Source organism: Betta splendens, chromosome 21 (genome assembly GCF_900634795.4).
Source record: "Betta splendens chromosome 21, fBetSpl5.4, whole genome shotgun sequence".
Lineage (NCBI taxonomy): Eukaryota > Metazoa > Chordata > Actinopteri > Anabantiformes > Osphronemidae > Betta > Betta splendens.
Window position 1 is genome coordinate 6,040,556 of NC_040899.1, and position 20,902 is coordinate 6,061,457.

At 47.1% G+C, this 20,902-nt stretch overlaps 2 protein-coding genes across 4 annotated transcripts; one reads left to right on the forward strand and one right to left on the reverse strand.

The window, feature by feature from the left end:
• The first annotated feature begins 2,209 nt into the window (after positions 1-2,209).
• On the forward strand, positions 2,210-14,067 carry LOC114847692 (interleukin-1 receptor accessory protein-like 1-B). Of its 3 annotated transcripts, none has more exons than XM_029137670.3 (6): positions 2,210-2,603; positions 6,325-6,470; positions 8,622-8,765; positions 10,349-10,519; positions 11,460-11,504; positions 11,845-14,067. In XM_029137670.3, exons 1-6 carry the CDS (start codon positions 2,410-2,412, stop codon positions 12,564-12,566), a joined length of 1,422 nt encoding a protein of 473 aa, XP_028993503.1. In that variant the 5' UTR covers positions 2,210-2,409; the 3' UTR covers positions 12,567-14,067. The 3 variants fall into 3 exon arrangements, with proteins under 3 accessions (XP_028993503.1, XP_028993502.1, XP_028993504.3); XM_029137669.3 differs by having other exon boundaries at positions 2,213-2,603; positions 8,619-8,765; XM_029137671.3 differs by lacking the exon at positions 11,460-11,504 and having other exon boundaries at positions 2,391-2,603; positions 8,619-8,765.
• Positions 14,068-19,129: 5,062 nt separating this feature from the next.
• nr0b1 (nuclear receptor subfamily 0, group B, member 1) lies at positions 19,130-20,697 on the reverse strand. Its single transcript, XM_029137690.3, has 2 exons — positions 19,870-20,697; positions 19,130-19,687 (listed from the first exon to the last, which is right to left on the reverse strand). Exons 1-2 carry the CDS (start codon positions 20,531-20,533, stop codon positions 19,446-19,448), a joined length of 906 nt encoding a protein of 301 aa, XP_028993523.1. The 5' UTR covers positions 20,534-20,697; the 3' UTR covers positions 19,130-19,445.
• Between the last annotated feature and the right edge of the window lie 205 nt (positions 20,698-20,902).

Below are 20,902 nucleotides of genomic sequence, written 5' to 3' on the forward strand. Positions count from 1 at the left end.
CCTGAGGTCACGATTTACCTTTCTCTGAAACGCTGTTACTGGCATCTCACCATACTTCTCCTTCAAATGGACCAGTAGGCTTTTGATTGGTTTCTTTAAGTAGGACTCTTGGCTTTTTGCACACGTGCATATATTAAACCTGAGGACTGCACAGCTCCTCCTCTGTAACCTCACAGTGTGAATGTGTCTTACCTTATTGTTCGAGTCCTGTTTAACCATCTGTTCAAACCTTGACATCAGCCGTTTGCTGGCTCAGAGGCTAATGGCAGAGGCTGCTTTATGGAAATCTCCCCTCTACAGTATTTCCCCTTAATGTATTTATGTCTTTTCTAACAGCGCCGCAAACGCAGTCATTCAGTTGCTTCTCAGGCAGACGATTTACAGCATGACTGATGTGTACAGTATGTAGGACCTGAAAAGACCTGAGGTTATTGTACTGTACACAGCCATGTTCAGCAAATACAGGAAGGAGGGGGTGAATATAAATATACTGTCCTATATTTAAAGTTGGATAAGCAAGAATCCTCCAATCTGACGCTGATATGTGCATGAGCTATAACAATTAGTGGCCACAAACACAGTGTTGTACCTCTACATGCATTGTGGACGTGGCAGCTGTTTTAGTACTAGCTGGTGTTTTTCCAGAGAGAACTGCACCTGGATTAGACTCAGACAGCATGATGCCTCCAACAATTTCCTGTGATTCTCTGGGAGCTCAGTGGAAACTTCCTCTCCAGGCAGCGGCTGCCGGCAGCCTGACATTCCTAGTTTGCAATTGATCTGTGGGATAAATTAACAGCACAGGGGAGATTTGTAAACAGAGGGAAAGGGAAACGCTGCATCCGCCTCACGCGGAGCTACAACCCCGTACAATATTTAACTTACCCGTTATGGGTTATGCACAAATACGCGTGAGCGTGCGGTGGCCTGGGTGTGTGCGGAGCCACACACAGGGTCCGTGCTTTGTAGGTACAACGTGTAGTCTTTGTAGAGCCCGACTGTGCACAAATACCAAGCTGAGAGTGGCTGTTGAACTTTGGAAATGTCAGCCACTGCTCCTCACAGTCAGTACTATCAGTTCATTCCTGGCTGTCCTCCCATTTCCTTCCCATGCACGCCGCAAGACCTTCCTGGTGGTCGGAGTAACCTGCTGGACTCTTTTGAAGCTGTGTTCGGGTTGTTAGCAGAGGACAAAGGAGGAAAGCAGCCCTGACAGTTTTGCTCTGAGAACGCATGTGGAGTCTGCGTTTTTGAGAATCTTTGATGGTTTATTACATTATTATGAGAGTTACAGTGCGTATGCCTATCAGAGAGGTGCAATAGCCAGTTTGGGGGCTGTAGTTATGTAGAATACATTGACTTCTTCTCTCTGGGTTCTGGGGAGCTGTCCGTGGTGCTGTAACCTGCTAAACACCATTAATAAAGCATGTCCCCTACCAGCACAGTTTACCGAGTGCTGCTGTTCCTCAACCCTGCTGTGGAAGTGGAAAGCACCCACCCCCCACCCCCTCACCCCCAGCTCTGCGTCAGTCACAGCACTGGCACCACCGACGGGAGCCTGCTCCAGCCGTACAGTTTACAGCATGTGCTGCATAATGAGCCCCATCTTCTGTACAGTATGTTGTTGCCAAGTGCTTTCTGCAACACGGGCCCTTCGAGAATATCACATCAGACGAATGCAAAATAAACAAGTGCCTAGCATGCGCCAACAATGTTCTGTCTTTATTCTCACTCGCTTCACACATGCGTCGTTCGTGGACATTGAGGGCTCTGCGCAGGAGCTAAACAGAACCTCTGCATGACGGCTCCGGTCAGCTCACACCAGCGCTACATGCTAGCTGCACATTTTATTCCCTTTGAACGATTTTTTAAATTCTGATTACTTGCCAGCTTTATTGAAGCAAGGAGACAATCCATCAGTTCACACAACAGAGACCCTGTTGGCTCCTCGGTGACAAATCAACTCTTAGCAAACTGCAGCTGCTGACCTTTGACCCGCTCAGCGGCAGCTCTAAATAAAGTAATGTCATTGTCAGCCTCCTCTCGCTACCCATCATCTTTCCTCTCATGGCCACGCGGTCTCAAGGGGCCTTACAGGAAGCTCTTGAGTGCCCTCATGTGTTCATCACAGCTTACTGTCTTCACGTCGACACACTCCACACAGGTGCTATTAATATTATCAAATCAAACAGAGATGTTGTTCCCTTGAGTCAGTGTTAAAGGAAAGACTGTCTGCTTCTATCAAAGCTGAACATCCCCAAAGGTTTGTTAGCCGGGCACAAGTGTTCAGCTTCAATAATCTGTTATGCAATGGATTTTCTGCAAGTATCTGAGTTTATGTGTGTGAGAAGATATATTAGTACCTGCCAGTGCATCATGATTTCACCTCTTTGAAGGTACAGTACTTGGATGGGATTATGCAGTTTCAGGTTTGACAAGACAGCATCGTCTTTCTCTTGTTGTTTTGCAGGAACCACTCTGAACCTGACTTGCAGAGCATTCTTCGGCTACAGCGGCGACGTCAGCCCGCTCATCTACTGGATGAAGGGAGAGAAGTTCATAGAGGACCTGGACGAAGAGAGAGTCCAGGAGAGCGAGATCAAGTAGGAGACACTGCTGCAGTTCAAGCCATTTCACTACATTTGGCAGTAACGAGCAAATAACAGTAGATGCAGATAAATTCACTGGAAAATATTAAAAGACGACACCAGTGGTTTTGTGAGTTTCACCCCATTAACTTTGAATTGCGTGACGGTTTTCTATATATTTTTATGCTTCCTTTCAAGTAATTGCTGTAGTAGAAGCTTCAAGTGAAAGCTGGATGTTTTAAGTCCATTCATTTTCATCGCTGTTGTTAAATTACAGTATTGTCCTGCAAGAATGCATCTAAATGCAGCTGGAGACAGGATGAGCCATGAGACGCCATACTGTGAAAAAGGCTTTCACACAACTGACTCCTCTTAACACCCAATCATGTAGAATGTATCTGCATAAATTAAAGGTTTGACAGCAACAAACTGTGAAACTGCACTGAGAAAGCAGAACGGCTCAAAGACCTGAACGTTGTTGGTTCACATTCTAGAGTCCTGGTGCCACCGTGTTGTGTTGTGTTGTGCTGCGCTGCGCTGCCGTATTGATTATTGGTGCTAAGCCTTATTGCATTTACCTGCTACGCTGTCAGAAAATCAAGCCAAGACACTGAACAGCTGGACTGAAAAGGAAAATTTGATGTTTGGTCATTTGTTGCGTTAAAAAGATTGGACCTGCCGACAAAACAACCGTGGCAATAGGCTGGAAATAACTGCAGGTTGAAGGATGAAGGGAAGTGAAAGCAGTTGGGTTTTGGGAGTTGTTCCAACACATCAAATGCAAATGCAAATAAATTAGTTACATATGTTTAATTGACAATTAACTATTGCTCTACCTAAAGCTCCTATTTCTCAAAGTGTTGCAAAGTTTACAGATGAGGGGAACTTTTCCGCACAGGTTACACTTGGAACTAATTTGTTTTCTACTCTCTAATCATTTTTCTCCGTAGCAAATGTTTTTCTTCACTCTTCTTAGCTTTCCATTCGTATACTGAAAAACAGGATGTTTGTGAAAGCACAGTTTCACTAAATCAGACTCTGCGGCCTGCTGTCGCTCTTTATACATATGGTACCTTACAGCCTGCTCTCTCTTACCTTGTCCTTTCAGAATAACATTGTAAAATCCGCCCAACAGGTCTCACGTTGAGGCCTGTAAGACATTTAAAACAAGCCTATTTCCATGTCTCTCCCTGCTAAACAAGTCCATTCCCTGGTACATGTGCATGTTTCCCATTAAGGCTGTTTGGAGAGGCTGCAGCTCTGGGGAGACAGCGCTGTCAGATGGTTAACAACCGCCATTTTTCACACCGCCACCACTATCGCTATCTCCCTCGGTGCACCCACCTATAGCGGCATGCAGATGGGCCGTGGGGAGCCGAGCACGGGGGGGGGTTAGAGGTAGCGAAAGCGCCAGAGAGCAGACGGAAGAAGTAGAAAGATGAAGAAATATGGTAGAAGCCACTGAGGAAGAAAGTAAAGTAGACACATTTGTGATAGTGTGTTTGCTTGTGCACTGATATGAACAGGCAACAGAAACAAATCTCCTCTTAACCGCTGCTGCTCTCGTCCTCCTCGGTCTCTCTCTTCCTCCATTACTCCCCAGCACCAGAAATCCCCCCCCCCCCCCCCCCCCCCCCCCCCCCCCCACTCGCCGGGCTGAGAGGTTATCATTTCAATAATTTATACCAATATTTCATGCAGCCAATCAATAATGCATCTGATCGACCACTCACCGTCGGTGATGCTGCTACGCTGAGCTTGTTCAGGTTCAGTCAGTGCCTGGGTTTTATGTCCACAAAGGTAACCAGAGATATCGGCCGGGCAGAGCCAAGCTACAGAGAGAAGAAAGAATCGGAGAAGTGAAACAAATCTGTGCTCAGCCTGCAGCTAGTCTTCTTTTCCTACGGTACAGCGCATGTTTCTGAGGGTTACCTCTTTTCTTTAGGCTGGCACCCACACACTTTGCTTTATTACTAATGCATCAGTGGCCAAACTTGAGCTTTGAGAAGAGAACTCATACATTAAGCCCAGATCTCCTGCAGGCATTTATTTACCCAACACAGCCTATTGATTTAGAGGAGTTCATTTCTATGGTAACCTAAGCCCATAAATTCTCATTTGCGCTACCGGGACAGGACTATTGTTGCTATCATAGCACGGATGACTGGACATTAGCATAGCATGCCCAGATTAATAAATTAGCAAAACAAATCTGGCTCAGCGTAATAGGGGCCATGATCAATATGTAGTTGACCCAGTTCAGTTTGTGTTTTGCAGGTGTGCTTCAAATTGGATGCATAAAGGTAATGAGTAAGCCTGAAATTGATCACTAAATGAGCAGACGCAGAGGTTTTACTAATGAGAAAGGGGGAGATTATTGAAATGAAGAGGCGCCTGCAGCAGCCACAGTCTGAGGATGTGAGTCTATATGAGTCTACGCAGAAGAACTCAAAAGGAATGTAGAGGATTTGACCTTTTTTTACGCTTAAGGGCAAATCTTCAAACCTTCACACAAGCTAGAGTAAAGGAGAGCTGTTTACACAGCCTGGTCAAGCCCATCTTAGATATATATATAGAACCATTTGTTTTTACTGTAAATGAGTTTACCTGGACTGTGCCCCCCCTTTAAGTCCTTATCATTTCCATTGGAACAGCAGTGGTGATTATCCATCAGGTCATATGGCAACGAGCTTCGCTTTCTCACATAGTGTGTTAATGTAAAACGGGAGGCTTCAAAGTAACCACCGCTCCCTGGGGAGACATGAATTATTCCTGTGCCTCCCCTCGGCACGCCCCACCCCCCCATCCTCCAACCCACCGCACAACAAAGTCAGCTGAAACTACAAATATCATCAGCACTGCCTCAGCCTCTCCGCAAAAAGCCCATGATACACTTTCAATTACCGATGCCAAATCTCCCCAACAAGCTGTCCTCATGTGCAGTTTATCGGCTTGAAGGCGAGTGCGAGCGGAGCGATGCTCGAGAGTCATTATCCCCCTACACATTCCAACACACATGCCTCCATCGCGCATCCCGCCCCACTCCTCCTTCTCACCGCGTAGCTGTTATTAGCGCGTGCGGCAGAGGATGCGGGTTCAAGCGCACGCGCTCCCGAGCAAGGATCGTCTCTCTCTCATTTGCACTTTGTTTCCTCCGAAGTCTGGTCTGTGCTGCGGGTCCCGTAAAAGTGGGCTAAGTAGTGTCAGCGGTGTGAGGGAGCGTCGTGTCCCCGTTCCCTCCTCCATCAGGCTCAAGCAGCCCAGTGGGGGACACTCATTTACTTTATGGAATATTACTTTCTCTCCTTCTCGCCGTTACCATGGCAGCCGCTATAAAAAGATTTTCTTCTCATCGCCATTATTTGATTTCCCCCCCGCACGCGCAGAGGAAGAGCCCTTATTGATTTTCATTTCTCATATGTTTCGAGTGCAGAGAAAGAAATTAACATACCATGAAGTACTTACAGTAACACGGAGGGGGCTTCATCCAGATGCACTTGTTGGGCAGAACAATGCCGCTTGTGGGCGTTCATACGCACTTCACCCCTGAGGATTGTAACACTGTATGGTGTGTGATTGCTGCAGTCAGGATGATGACTCTTGAAGCGCAGTCACATACATGCTGGACATTAAAATCAACAGCAACGATTAAGCCGATTACTGCCCGTCATCTGTGGGACTGGTGCTACAGTGCAGAGGAGCATTGTTAAGTACGTGTTTGTGCCTGTTTTTGTAGAGTCATCAAGGAGCATCTCGGTGAACAAGAAGTAGCCATCTCCCTGACTATTGACTCTTTGGAGGAGGAGGACTTGGGAAATTATTCCTGTTATGTGGAAAATGGCAACGGTCGCCGTCAAGCAACTATCCAGCTGTTCAGACGGGGTAAGGGCTCCACGGGGAGCATTAGCGAAGGTCAAAGGTCAAACTCTACACTACAGAGAATCAGCTCTGCTCAGCATCATGATTCATAATAAAACTCTACTGTTCTGTTCACATCTCATCGATTTCATCATCACTTTTGTTCCGCAGCAGGAAGCTAATTTAGCCTCTAGCTACGTAGCATTAAACACCTGACTCTGACTAAGACTAAGACTAAGAAGGGAACAGAACTCAACGGGGGGGATGCATTTAACAAGTGATGGCTGGATGTGTTATATGCCTTAATCCTTCAACCAGAAAGGACACAACACATATTGCTTGTTTGAATCTTTGCACACACTTGCTCTGAGTGTCTGGTCCATTTTTTTGCTTCCTCACTCCGTCTCTGACTGTGGGTGAGCACTTTATACCTGAGCTATATTTGGTTGGGCTGCTTCTCTGTACTGTTTGGCTATTTTGGATCTGTAGCATGACTCGTCTGAAGCCCCTTTCATGTGCTGGTTGTCACCCTACAAAGAGGTAATTTGAGGCTGTTTAAACAGCAAATTGGTCCTCAGCTTTTCCCGACAGGCCAGTAGCGTCAGCATACAATTACATTTTAAGTCTTTATCTGTCTGTCTCCTCGCTTTAATCTCTGTCTCTGTGACCGTCCTTTGTAGTTGGCCCAGTTCCATCTGAGCGGTCTTTACAGACTGTAGGCAGCTTCATTTAACTCCCTTCTGTCAAAGTAGCAATTTTGAGAAGAGGCATGCTAAGAAACAGGATCTCTCCGTGCATCTCTTTCTCTTCCTCTCTCCCTTTCTCCTTCGCATCGTTCTGATGTTTATTTCATGTATCCCCTGCCAGTATGCATCACTCATAAGCCCCGCAGCAGGTCTGTGAATGTCTCTGCAGGCTGCCTTCCCTCCATCTCCGAAGAAAGAGAGGAATGGAAGTGAAGTGGTGGTCAGTGAAACATAAAAACTTAGGGAGCATAATTGCTCTTAATTAGTAATACTGTACAACATAACTCATAAAATCTTTTATTGGCATTTTTGCATAGAGATATGTCAAAAATCGAAAGAATGACTACTCTGATAAATGAAACACTAAAGGCGGCAGCTGGTTTGCTTAGCTTAGCACAAAGACAGAAATTAATACCATAAACCCCTGTAAATCTGCAGCATGCGGTTTTTACAGTTATATACGGCTTAAACAAACAAGATGAAACATGAAGAGTAAATCAGGACGCTTTAAATGTGCTGGAGTGGCCTTTACTGTACATCCAGGCTCGCTGCCCACCTGTCTCCAGCTAAGCTAATCGGCTGTTATTCGAATCCTCACACTGAACACGCGGCTGCTGCAGTTCGACTGGGTGGTTAAAGCGTCTCTCCGATGCAGCCTCACATACAGTAGGTGATGTTATCCTGAAAGAAGGAGGCATTTCACCTGAGGGGGGCAAGATTCCTATCATTTCATGGACTCATTTAAATAGAAATATAAACAAGTGCAACAACAACATCTGGTGCTGTTGTGGATTGTGGAGCAGTTGTGCAGCGCCTCGGCTCGTAGTGGGACGCTCATAGAAGGTGAGCCAACAGGTAAATGCAGCTTTAATACACACCATAAGTCATCCTTCACCAAGCCGCACCTCTGGAGAGATGGAAGGGAGATAATGGGAAAGAAAAATGAGCAAAGACACAAAGAGAGAAAAGAGGTTGAGGGAAATGCAAGAGAGAGCACGAGAGGAGTGATGGAGAGGGGAGTGAGATGAATACGCTGAACCCTTGTGTTTTGAGAGCGTCGCCAGCCGTGTCCAGATTTGTCACGCGTTCCACTATGGACAACAGCCAGAGAGCAGAGCCGGGTCACCGCTGCTCTTCTCCCAAGAAATGCATCCAATTTCTCATGATCTCTCTTGTTTCCGTGCGTCTCCCTGAACTGTGGCCTCTCATTTTTCCCCCACTCTTATTATGATCCTCGCGGTTCTTCTCCCCCTGAAGACTGATGCGTCGCGGCTTCGCCCCGAGCCGACGTCTGCAAATGTGAACAGTAGTTTCGGAGGACAAAAGGCGTAGACTGTTTGCGGATGCATATCAGACGGGGTTTTAAATGACATGCGCGCCCGCGTGGTCTTTTAAACATTGTGTGGTCTGTGTGTGTTGTCCCCAGCAGAGCTCATGTACACAGTGGAGCTGGCAGGAGGCCTGGGAGCCATCCTGCTGCTGCTCATCTTTCTCATCTCCCTCTACAAATGCTACAAGATCGAGCTGATGCTGTTCTATAGGAGGCACTTTGGCAGCGAGGACGTTGATGGAGGTAACGGCCGCACGAAAAAGAGACTCTTTCACCGACAGACCATTCAAAAGGCGTAGCTGACCTTGTGTTGTGTGTCCCTCTGTGGCTTTGTTTTATAGATGTGTTGGATTTGTTTAGCCTGTTTATACTGTAGCACTCTCCTCACACGTCACACACACGTCTTTGATTTAAGCCCATTTCCTCTCTCTTTCTCCATCCCTACAGTGTGTGTGTATGTGTGTGTGTGTTGGGGGGGGGTGGGGGTGGGGACGTGATGCATGCGTGTACATCGCTGCAGTGGTTGTATAGGAAGAAGAGGAGACAAATTTTCAATTTGTTGCCCATTTAAAAGGAGATCAGTCTGAATGTGTCATGGAGCCCATGAATCCCCCCCCCCCCCCCCCCCCCCCGCCGTCGGAGGCCAGGCGGTGCTGCGTGGGGACTAGACAGGCTTGACGAGGCCTCCGTGAGTGACAAATAGCCTGCGCCGCGGCAACTTTCCGGGTCCTTTGCAGAACCTAGTTAACTTTTGCCTGAGCTAAGGTTCTGTCTGTTTGTGCCCCGGTAGCGTCCCTTCTTCTGCTCCGCGCGTTCCGACGCTCTGTTTTCTTCTCAAAGCTTCTGGAACGACTGGGCTCATTTTGAAATCGCTGGATTGTTGCTACAGTGCCATGAATTATCTATTACGCACTGTTTTGTTGACTCAAACTTCCATGATTAAGTCATGGCGTCGGGGAGCGCGATACAAGCTGTTTTTGATTCTGGAGCTTTGCTAGGTGGTTAATTTGCAGGGTTGGTTGCTAATTTGGAAACGTCGTTTGATGTTGGGAGCCTGACTGAGCGCAGCTCTAGCCGTTCCAGTGCGTTTCAAAGCTGCGTGTGCTCCTCAGAGTTTGTGAAAAACCCCTCTTCCCTTTTTGGCTGGCCCACATTCCAGTTCCTATGGAGCATAATGACTAGGACTTGCTGAACATGTCACCGGTGTTGCTTTTTCCCTAATTCATCTATTTCTCACCTTTTCGGTTGTTCCCTTTGTCGTCTGGGAAATCATTTGAAGGTGGAGACGAGGATGCTCGCTGAATCGTGATTCGCGTATTACCCCAATTTGTTTCTAATTTACACCACATGGCAAAACATACATGACCATCCCTGTTTATATGCGATACCCTCATGGCCTGAGCCTGTGTGTTACTTTAATATCGCTGTGTCCCAGTGCACTTGGTGGTGGTGATGGTGTTGTCAGTTTAATGTAGAAGAGGTCGAGTGGCCCGTGCGCCGCTCTGACCTCATCTCCATCCGACACCCTGGGACGGAGTGGGACGCGGGCTGAGCCGGGCCTCATCGCCCAACCTCTGCTGTGATCTTGTGGCTGAATGGGAGCAAATATGTGAAAAGCTTTCCCAGGGAAGTGGGGCTTTTATAGCAGCATATTATAGTAATGGTCAGGTGTGTGGAGAGGAAACAGACTTTATGGATACAGATCAGGGAAATGTCTCAATTTGTGAAGTCAGACTTTTGAGAGACTGCGCTCAACATACCGTAACCCTTTTACATGATGGATGTCGATATGTTGTCATATTTACATTGTGCGTCCTGTTTTACAGAAAACAAAGACTATGATGCGTACCTGTCCTACACCAAAGTGGACCCCGATCAGTGGAGTCAGGAGACCCGAGAGGAGGAGCGCTTCGCCCTGGAGATCCTCCCCGACGTCCTGGAGAAGCACTACGGCTACAAGCTCTTCATCCCAGACCGGGACCTCATCCCAACAGGAAGTAAGCAGCGCGCCGCCTGCAGCTTCAGGCCCGCGTCACGCGGAGGAGCCCAGTCGTGAGCGGATCGCCGCTGCAGTGTAGCTGCCGCAGTGTCTGGCACATTTCTAACACGGCGTTATAAGTCGGAGTGTTTGTTTTGTTGTTTGTCCCCGGTCTTGTTTATCACATGTCGCTGTCTTGCGTCTCAGTGTTCGGTGCTGCTAGGGCAAATCCAAGCTGAGCATTTTCACACTTAAAAGTGCGCCTCACATTCCAAATTTCCAAGCGAAGGGAACAGGGAAGCAGACGTATTCAGTCCAGAACTGTCAACAGGAACTCTTTCACTTGTATCCTCTCAAACCTCTGTGGATGAAAGTAACTTACAGTATTCCTCACTCTCTATTCCCACGCTATCTGCTACAGATGTGGGAATACAGTACACAGCGTGTACTGGGAGCTGATATATGGAACAAATTTATCATCCTCCCTGGTTTTCATCCATGCATTAATAAATCCGTGAAAATTCCGTCTGAACGTATCCTCATGTGTGCTAACTCTGCTTAGTAGTGCCAGTCTGTGGCAGCGGTACACAGTGTGCTCTAGTTAATAGTGATGCTGAGTGTTTGCACTGTAGGCTTCATGTGGAACTGATAAAACACAAACACGTCTAGTTCGTCCAGACAGAATTAAACATCAGTAGGAAATGTGCAAAAGGCTCTAAGCCCAGCTGACGGAGCTGCCTCGTTCCTTTAATCAAAGGGAAATTGCCGCCAGCGTCAGTGCCAGGCAGAGGCGTCGCAGATGAATGTCCAATCAGGGAAACACGGAATATGATTAATCATATGTGAAATAAAGAAGATGAGCGAGAGGAGACGCAGCCGCTTTCACGACTTGTGTTGACTATGTTTATGTGTCTGCTGTCTTCTGCCTGTGACCTGAATGTTAAAATGTTTATGTTTAGGTCTGACCAATGAGCATTACCCGGATGACACGCGGCTGTTTAGAGGTACTCGCCCTCAGTCTTTCCCTCTTGTTACCAGCTGCTCTCATTTACCTGAAACGCCAGGCCAGAAACGTGGCCTCAGTCAAATAACGCAGTCTTGTCTGTAGATAACTACAGTACATACAGTACAGACAGTATGAATCCAGAACCCAGCTGCAGAAAAATACGCATTAGGTGTATTTCCCCACACACACACATCACTATAAGAAGCAGCTTTTTGTCGTTGCTTTGTGTTTTGTGTTTGGTGCTGTATGTTTTTCCATCATTGTTCGGTGTTGTGGTCCTGTCTGGTTTAAACCTTCCCCATTCACGTGTTCACCGCTTCTTTCCTTCCCCCCTGCAGCCTACATAGAGGACGTGGCGCGCTGCGTGGACCAGAGCAAGCGCCTCATCATCGTCATGACGCCCAACTACGTGGTGCGGCGCGGCTGGAGCATCTTCGAGCTGGAGACGCGGCTGCGCAACATGCTGGTGACGGGCGAGATCAAGGTCATCCTGATCGAGTGCGCCGAGCTGCGCGGCATCATGAACTACCAGGAGGTGGAGGCGCTCAAGCACACCATCAAAACCCTCACCGTCATCAAGTGGCGCGGCCCCAAGAGCAACAAGCTCAGCTCCAAGTTCTGGAAGCAGCTGCAGTACGAGATGCCGTTCCGACGCACAGAGCCCATGCTCGGCCACGAGCCGGCGCTGGACGTCAGCGAGCAGGGCCCCTTCGGCGAGCTGCAGACCGTGTCCGCCATCTCCATGGCGGCGGCCACGTCCACCGCCATGGCCACCGCCCACCCCGAGCTGCGCTCCTCCTTCCACAACACCTACCACACCACCATGAGGCAGAAACACTACTACCGCAGCTACGAGTACGACATCCCCCCGGGTGGGACGCTGCCGCCGCTCTCCTCCCTGGGCAACCAGCACACCTACTGCAACATCCCGCTCACGCTGCTCAACGGACAGAGGCCGCCCGGGAAGAGCCGCGAGCACAGCCTGGAGGAGGCCCACGCCAACAACGCCATGCTCCCGCTGCTGCCGCGCGAGACCAGCATCTCCAGCGTCATCTGGTAGCGGCGCGCGCGCTCGGCGCCGGCCGCGGGAGGCGTGAGGAGCGGCGAGGAGCGTGGCCCGCGGGCTCCGCGGCGCCGAGGAGCGCGGCGGATCCGCTCGGGTTCTGCTGTTGTTCACCACCGGCGTGTGATGGAGATGCAGCAGCTCTTCGGACTCCATTCGTTCTGTTTTTGTTATTGCTTTTGAAGTGGACGGCTCCTCTGTGACGGGGAGGTTTTCTATGTGACGCGACTGGAGATACAATGAAAACACTGTTTCATCCAGTGGCAAGCGACGGACTTGCGAGGACTCCACCTTAAAGAACCGACACACTATTGCAATTGTGCACACACACACACACAAACACTTCCAAATGTCATACATACAAACACAAGGAAAACAGGGTCTTGTACATATGTTTCAATTTCTTTGTAGCATCAGTGTTTTCCTGTTATGTTCTTTTGTTTGTTTTATTCAATCATGTTTGTTGCCTTCTCTACTGTAGGAATTTGCTTTAACTTGTAATACAGATTTGTATGTTTTGTTGTTTTCACTTTAGTTTACTTTTTGATTTTTATTTCGACACGCTTGTTCGGAAAGCCAGTAAATCATGTATCTGCGCTGTTTCTTTTTCTTTCCCTTTTTGTGTTTTGTTTGTTTTTTAAACCTTTTGTGTAGTTTAAGAGATCATTTTTTTAACACTTTTGGAATTGCCTGGACATTTCAGGAGCTTCAAGGAGCTGTTTTGTTTACCTGTACAAGGTGTATCTAGTTTAAAAGGAAACTCTCTTTTAAAAAATTATAGAATATGCAAAAAGAAGGAGGAGCTGGCAGCAATCCTGTCGCGTGAGACAGCAAAGGAGGAGCGGTTGGGGGCAGTGCTGGTCCTCTCCAATCAGAAAGACTGATAGACTGGCAGATCTCTCTAAAGCTTCATATTTTCTATTGAAACAAGTGATAGTGAAATGCCTCACCTTAAAAGAAATCTGTAGATTATTTTAAAAAGAATTCTATTTTTATAACAGAAATGAGTTTGCTTGAGAAGTCATACTTATTTGCATTTCATCTACCATAGACGGGGGGATTTGTGTATAAGTGTTGGTTATGCTGGTTTTGTATCCTTGCAATGTGGTTCTTGGTTTGTTAAGAGATTAAGGTGGCGTTTGAATCCCACAGGAAAAAATAAGTCCTCTATCATTCTAGATTCAAAAGTAAAGCATTTTCAGTGTTTTGGTTTTTAAAACATAATATTATTCCCATCCTGATAATTACTTTGGTTCATACGAATAGTTCATGTTTAGGGAAAGAAAAAATTTGTGTTTTGAAAGACTTTTTAAATATATTTGAAGGTGTGATTTTTGAGTATGCATAGCAAATAGATATGTATTCTATATATAATATAGATATTTATATAAATATATAAACACAATTTTCACTTGGAAAGAAATGTCTATCTTTATAGAAACACAATCATTATCAGTTGCCCTTACTTTCTCACTGCACATTAAAAACATTGATTTCCTTTTGATGTTTTTCTTTTTTGGTCCAAGTATGACAGCGTGGTGTCACTAATTAATACCAGCCATAATAATCACCGGTGATTGCTCTCTGATAGCGGTGATATCGCTGCCCTCTACAACTGCTCTGCACAGCTGAGCACTGCGGTGAATATTGAGTCTGAATCATCGATCTGGCCAAAATGAGCGCGTGTCATCGTGTGCAGATACTGATGAGATTCCTTTAAAGTCCACGGAAGCAACGTGCGCCTCTGGCTGCCAGCTGCTGGAGCGGCGGGCGGCGCTGCGAGACTGCGGCGCGTGCTCACACATACAGTGGGTTTTTACCCCACGTGCTTTGAGGGCGTGTCCTAAAGTGGCGGAAAAAGTAGTAGGTCACTTAAAACATGGTCCTCACTAATTCTGCTTCTTTTAAAATAGGCCAATGTTACTGGTCAAAGTCAGACAGCAAGTAGAAGCGAGAACTACAGGTATTTAAAAAAACACACACACAGTACTTACAGCTAGTACTTATACTCCATATAGTGGACCAGGGTTGTGTGTTGTGGTCTGACCACAGAAGTGAAGTTCGTTTGTGTTTGCGGTGGAGGAGCAGCCGCTACCTGGCGCCAATCACCGAGATGGGACGCAGCTGCCACGTAGTGGACTCCACGCGTGGAAGTGGCGCAGCCGGACTAACCCGCGGGACCCCCCGCTGCTTCGAAGACGTTCATCCACGAGCAGCAGTTAAGAGTTTTTTTTTGTATCTTTGCTCAGGCGTCGCCTCACTTTCGACATGGTAAACAGACGTCGGCAAGCTAATGCTATGCTAGCTACTGTGGCTAACACCAGGTGAGCATAGTGAAACGTTTTTAATGTGGCAAATAAAAGATTTTCATCTGTAAAGCTGCTCAAAACGATGTATTTAGAAGCACGTATTTTCTGTTGCATGACGGAGTGGAAGCTATTAGTAAACTCACGCTTCTCTCACTGAACCGTTGGATGAAGTTAGCTTCCGATTTCAAGTTCAGTTGTGACGATGAAAACAGAAACACGCATATCAGGGTTATCCCACTCAAATTAACAATAAAAAAATCATGTTTGTGAAAGTGTTCAGCAATTACTATTTAGTTCTCCCACTTCACCTTAGAAGTAGATTTTTAATATTTTGGCATGTTTAAAAGCTTCAGAAAGTACCTTGAGCATCAGTTGGGTTCTCTGTGGTGTTCCTGAAAATTCTACATTCTAAATTGTACATGGCAGTGATGTCTGCCCCTGCTCTGGAGACACAACAACAGTAATTGATGGGGTTCTTTGCCGTTTGCATTTATCGCCAGTTCCGTCATTCAGAGGAAGCTCTGAGACCATACAACCACCAGCTGTGAAAACAGCTGCAGCTGCTCTGCTTGGCTGTGCTAGTTGATGCTGTGGCCCTTTCTACGTTGCTACGGCTGCCATCACTGCCATCACCGCCTCTAGAGCGGCAGTAAAGACCAGTTCTACTGTCAGGCATGATAGACACGGTAACGCCATTCAACAACACAATACACTAAACATGTAGTTATTCACTGGACATTTACATCACACTTGCATGTACTTGCAGTTATGTTTTTGTGAACCCAAGTTTGCACATAAAGCTGTCAGTTTATGTGTTCAGATTGACTATTGAGCTATGAATGAGCACCCAGCAAACTGAAAACACCATCCAGAAGTGAGCTGCAAGCTGGAGATCCCTACCAGAATTATTATTGGAGAGAACATGGAAAAGGAGTCTATGGATTCTGAAAACATGATCCACTCACTTTGAGCAAAATTTATTGTGTATTATTCTGCACATTGGGCCAGTTCCCATATCTCCTAGTAAGCAAGGAAATCCTGTAAGCCATGTGAGACACCTCTGTGAGGAAAGAGGAGAACAAGAGGGGCAAAAAAAAAATCAAGGATTGCGTAATAAAAGGTGCATAAGCTTTGAGCTCCCCCACGTACTGTTCCAGTTGAAGCAGCCGAGGCCCAGAACCTGTGGATGGGTGAGCAGCTCGAGGTTCACAAAAATACTGTGGCGAACACTGAGCAAGGCGCCACGGGGAAATTAAGCACAGCAAAAAACAAACTAGATTTTAGCAGGTTCCAAAGCATGTAACACCTGGGCAAGGTGGACAAGGATAACATACAACCATTAAAAACCACAGGCCGGAGCAGAGAACAAACAAAGAAAAGCTCAGAGATTTCTGAGCAATTTGGCGAGTCCAGAATAGAGCCAGTAAGTGGAAGCAGGTGGGAATGGGGGCGATCAGGACACGAGTGGCACCACAGCAGACGTAGCAAACAGGAGAGCAAACTAGCTACTGGTGTTTAAGCTTTAGTGAGATGGAAAAGGTTTTCTATATGAGCGCATTGTTTATCTCATAGGATTGTCCACCATGAATGAATTTATGAATTTAGACAGGGACACAATCAGGCAGGGACACTATACTCGACCATTGGTGGTGACCTGTACCAAAATCATATTTAGAGGATGTTTGGTAACATTGTCTTACTGGATAACCAGGTTGGGGTTGAGCTTCACTTCACTGACTAATGATCTGTTGTTTTCTTTCAGGATCGTCCGGATTTCATGTTTCCCTCATTTACTGCACCGTCTCTGACTCTGAAGCAGCAAAGCATCCTCACAACTTTACACTACATCTACTCCATGATCAACTGTAGGTACGATGTATCCAAACAGTTCAGCTACTGCCTCTACCCTTTGGTAGAACATTCTCCCGACAATGTACAGAAGTCTTTATAGCAGAGTTGGTGTTATTCTGGGCTCCTACAGTAGCTGTGGGTTTTTTTGCCTCACCAGTGTCCCAAGGATGTAATTTCTACCCAGTCTCTACACTTGTTGGTGATATTAGTTGCATTTTTTATTATCTTTTCTGCAGATAGGAGTAGAAACAAATGCATGAAAAGCTATTTTTCACATGTGCTGATATGAGACATTGTGGTTTAAAGCACCACTGTACTGTTTGTAGTTCGTGTGTTTCCGTGCAGCCAAACAGTGCCATCTCCTGGGGGTAAACACTACCTACAGTACAAGGAGTCTGCACGCTAGCGAAGACGAAACACAACGCGGATTTACTGATTTTCTGTCAGTCTCTGGAGAGAACAGAGAAAAAGAGAAAGTGGGGCAGAGGAAGAAGACAGAGACACACACTATCAGAGTTTAAGGGAGAACACAACATGATATCTACCCCAAGTGGAGCTTGTGACTGTTGCATGTTGGCAGCCTCCTGCCACATACAGCTGGAGCTTTATTAGCAGACACAGGATTAATAGACTCTTTATTACGCAGAGCAATTAGGGACTTAATTGGAGAGAAAATAGACTCCATCAAGGGGGAAACATGTAGAGGGCACAGACAGGAATAAGAATGTAATTAGAGCACAGCCCACATCTGTATATACAGTAGTGCATGTGGAGGGGTTTATGTTGACCAATTTTTTGTGTTTTCCCTCAATGTCTCATTAGACCTCATGGAGGTGTACGAGTTACCTGTAACAATCGACTGGTGTGTTTTTGTCTGGGAGAAAGTTGCACCGATAAACCACCGAGTCAAAAGATACAGGAAAAGATTTAAAATTGAACTTCTTTGTTTTCAGTTCAGTTGTAACTGCTCATTGTAAACTGCATAAGCTTTAATAGGCACCACTTACCCTGCTGTAACTTTTGCCTCCATGTTGCATCCTTTACTCTTCGTTCAGTTAAATTCCTAGTTAGGATCCACATTCTGCTACATGCTCATTGATGGCAGTGCTTCCTTTTTTAATGTCTAGCCAGGAGAAACAAAATTATATCCTCAAAATCTCAATAACTGTCCAGATGTGTCTGATTTATGGCACAAAGTAACTGACCATAATTAAGTCCAATTGTGGGTGTTGTAGTATTTTTCTGCAAACTGTAATCGTGACCATTTTTACTTTATCACATATTTTATAGTTACTTAGCAGATAATAACTACAAAATATAAGCAACAAATACATCATAAAGGTTAAGATAGGTTAAGATAAGAGTATTGATTCCTACCCAGCACTACGTACAGTATGTGTGTGGATTTGGTGACCTTTACTTCTGCATTTCTACACTGTTGTATGGCTGTAACGCAACAGTGATTAGAACGAGGTCATATCATGGTGTAAAATAGTAACCTTGTGTCTAGGTTGTTTTATCAGGGTGGGCCAAAACAAAGCCACAGGGACTAAGCACCGGTTCAGGCCATCTGTTGTTTGGACAGTGACTAAGCATTATAGCTATGAAAGTTTTAATCTGGGGTCCAGGGACTACTTTTCACAAAATGATTTGGTCAGACTCTATATACTTTAACAACAGGATGTTTCTTCATGCCATTATGTGCCTCAGTCGAATTAATGGAACTTAATAATGCATGGTTATGCTATAAGCCTATCGTCCATTGCTTGCATGTGCACTCTGCAAATGATTTTAAGTGCACGGCTTAGCTTGGTAGTTCTTCTTTTTCTACTTGCTTTATTCAAGAGCTATTTTAGTCTGCAGCCACAAAGGCCCACACTGCAATGCCAAGCATTAGATGGACAGGTAGAAAATTACCTGGGGCACTTTGACTATGTCTAGACTAGTGGCGAATGTGTGCAACTGTGGCGCCGTATCTACAGTACATGGCCCTTGCTGCATGTGGTATACTATTGCACTCTGGTGGTCTAACCAAGCATTTCACTGGTATTATAGGAACCTGCTGTACTGTAGATGCACACTTGAACTCTGTGACCCCACCCTTCGATACTGGATGGTGAGCAGCTGGTGTGAGGAACCCTGCGAGCGTCATTGTACTGTGGAGTTGACATAATAAACCTTTATCAATAACTTGCGTAAACAACAGAAATCAGTGAGTCAGAATTTTCAAGGTAATACGTGTCATTTTAGTGAGGACGATGAAGTCACTGCTTACGCACTTACTATCTCTTTGGCCTAAATAAGATGCTGTCTAAGGCTGATTTCACTTGCCCCATGGGAAAGTGTGTCAGTAAGGATAGCACTATACCGCACTGGATCACAAGGACAGGAAGAGATGGCTCAGACAATAAGTTTATTATACAAAAATAGTTTATATAAAAACAAATAAGTTATGAATTCCAGCAGCTGCGTTGCATTTTTCCTCTGTAAAAGCATCTCTCGCCCTCAACATGCACGCTTTCATTCTCTCAAACACACACACACACACACACACACTCTCTTCCCTTTGTTGGGCATTCCACAGTCCTTTAAGTCCTCACACATACAGTAGTTGTAAATTCAGCCTGCCTTTAATGCCTACCCCACGAGAGTCTGGAGCAGATCAGTCCTCCTGGCAGCTTAACCTGCTGCATTCACGTCTTCTACGGGCTGTAACCTATTTCCCATAGAACATCTCCATGAGAACCTCCTCGATGTTGACGGCGCCTATGACGGGTCTGAAGAAGAGCTGGGCCACCACCAGCGGGCTGATGGCCCTCAGCATGGACAGAGCTATTAGCAGCTTGGCAAAGCGGGTCGTGTCCTCCCGGTGGATGAGCCGGACGTGCTCGTTCAGAGCCTGGTGCGCCTCCCGACGCAGTGACTGGATGTAGTGGAGACAGCGCAGCCCCTCCAGGTCTGAGTGGAGAATGGATGAGGAGGAGAGAAAAGTTCAGAATAGTTCACAGAGCAAGCTGTAAATGCTTAACGTAAACACACCTGGCTCAATGAATAAATTGTCTATAATTATCTGAGCCATACTGCATCAGGTGTGTCACCTGTGATACATTATACTGATGCCCAGTTAAACCCCAACCTACCTGGGTTGAACAGCACCGCTCCCTTCAAGTACGCATACTCCTTCGTGCTTATATCTACACTCCAGCACTTTTTCAGGAAAGCTTTGATAGCTTCTATTTCTACCACCGACACCCCCGCCGCCCCCCTGCTGTGGCCGGCCGGCCCGTCGCTCTGCCGCTCCGGTAAACCCGTGAGGATGCGCTGCAGCATGCTGGGCTCCACCGTCTCCGTGGTCTCAAAGTCCACCCGGTCCTGCGCGAGCCCCAGAACAAGCAGCGGCGCCCAGCCGCTGCGGATCAGCGCCAGCTGGTCGTCCTCCGGCAGCTCGCGGAAACACGGCACGTTCTTGGCAAAGCGCAGCGTCTTCACCAGCACCGCGGACGCGGCTTTGCAGGTCACCTGCGGGGAGCGCAGGACGCCGCGGCGGCGCGTGGAGCCGCACGAGCACGGCTGCTGGCGGGGCTCCTGCGCCGAGGACGGCGTGGAGGACAGGCTCCTGTGGAACAGCTGTTGCAGTGTTTGTTGTTGTTCTTGGGGGTGTGGATGTGGGTGTTGCTGCTGCTGCTGCTGCTGCTGCAGGTCGTCGGCGGCCGCAAGGCTGTTACTCTTCAATATGCTGTAGAGGATGCTGCTGTTGCTGCGGCCGCTGGCACCGCGACAGCGGCAGCCGTCCAGCGAGGCCATGACCGCCGGCCGCTGCACACGTGCCGGGACTCGGCGCGTCGCGCTCTCTTTGAAGCGCCGGAGGTCAGTGACACAGGTAGCGCTGTTTTCGTAGCCCCTGATAGCCCCGGACGAAGGGCAGCGCGCTTATATCAGCTCCCGCCTGTCCGCGCGCCCGGAGAGACCGTTCGCACTCCGCAAATCCCGCCTCCCGAGGCTCAGGCGCCTCCTCCGGCTCCGCCTCCTCCCGGTGCTACCGCACGCACGCACGCGCGCGCGCCAGTCTACGCCTCCCAGACCAGACACGCACCTTTCAGTTCAATGTAGAGCTCTGGAAAGGAACCTATAGAAGGCCACCTGCACACCTGTGATAAGAGGGATAAGACCTCA

What these genes read in the sequence shown, in the direction of transcription:
- nr0b1 (XM_029137690.3), bottom strand. Translation starts at nt 20,533, where the DNA reads ATGGCCTCGCTGGACGGCTGCCGCTGTCGCGGTGCCAGCGGCCGCAGC. An exon ending in AGCGGTGCTGTTCAACCCAG is followed by an intron (nt 19,688 to 19,869) that starts GTAGGTTGGGGT and finishes TTCTCCACTCAG; the next exon opens with ACCTGGAGGGGCTGCGCTGT.
- LOC114847692 (XM_029137669.3), top strand. Translation starts at nt 2,410, where the DNA reads ATGGGATTATGCAGTTTCAGGTTTGACAAGACAGCATCGTCTTTCTCT. An exon ending in TATCCAGCTGTTCAGACGGG is followed by an intron (nt 6,471 to 8,618) that starts GTAAGGGCTCCA and finishes TGTTGTCCCCAG; the next exon opens with CAGAGCTCATGTACACAGTG. An exon ending in GGACCTCATCCCAACAGGAA is followed by an intron (nt 10,520 to 11,459) that starts GTAAGCAGCGCG and finishes GTTTATGTTTAG; the next exon opens with GTCTGACCAATGAGCATTAC.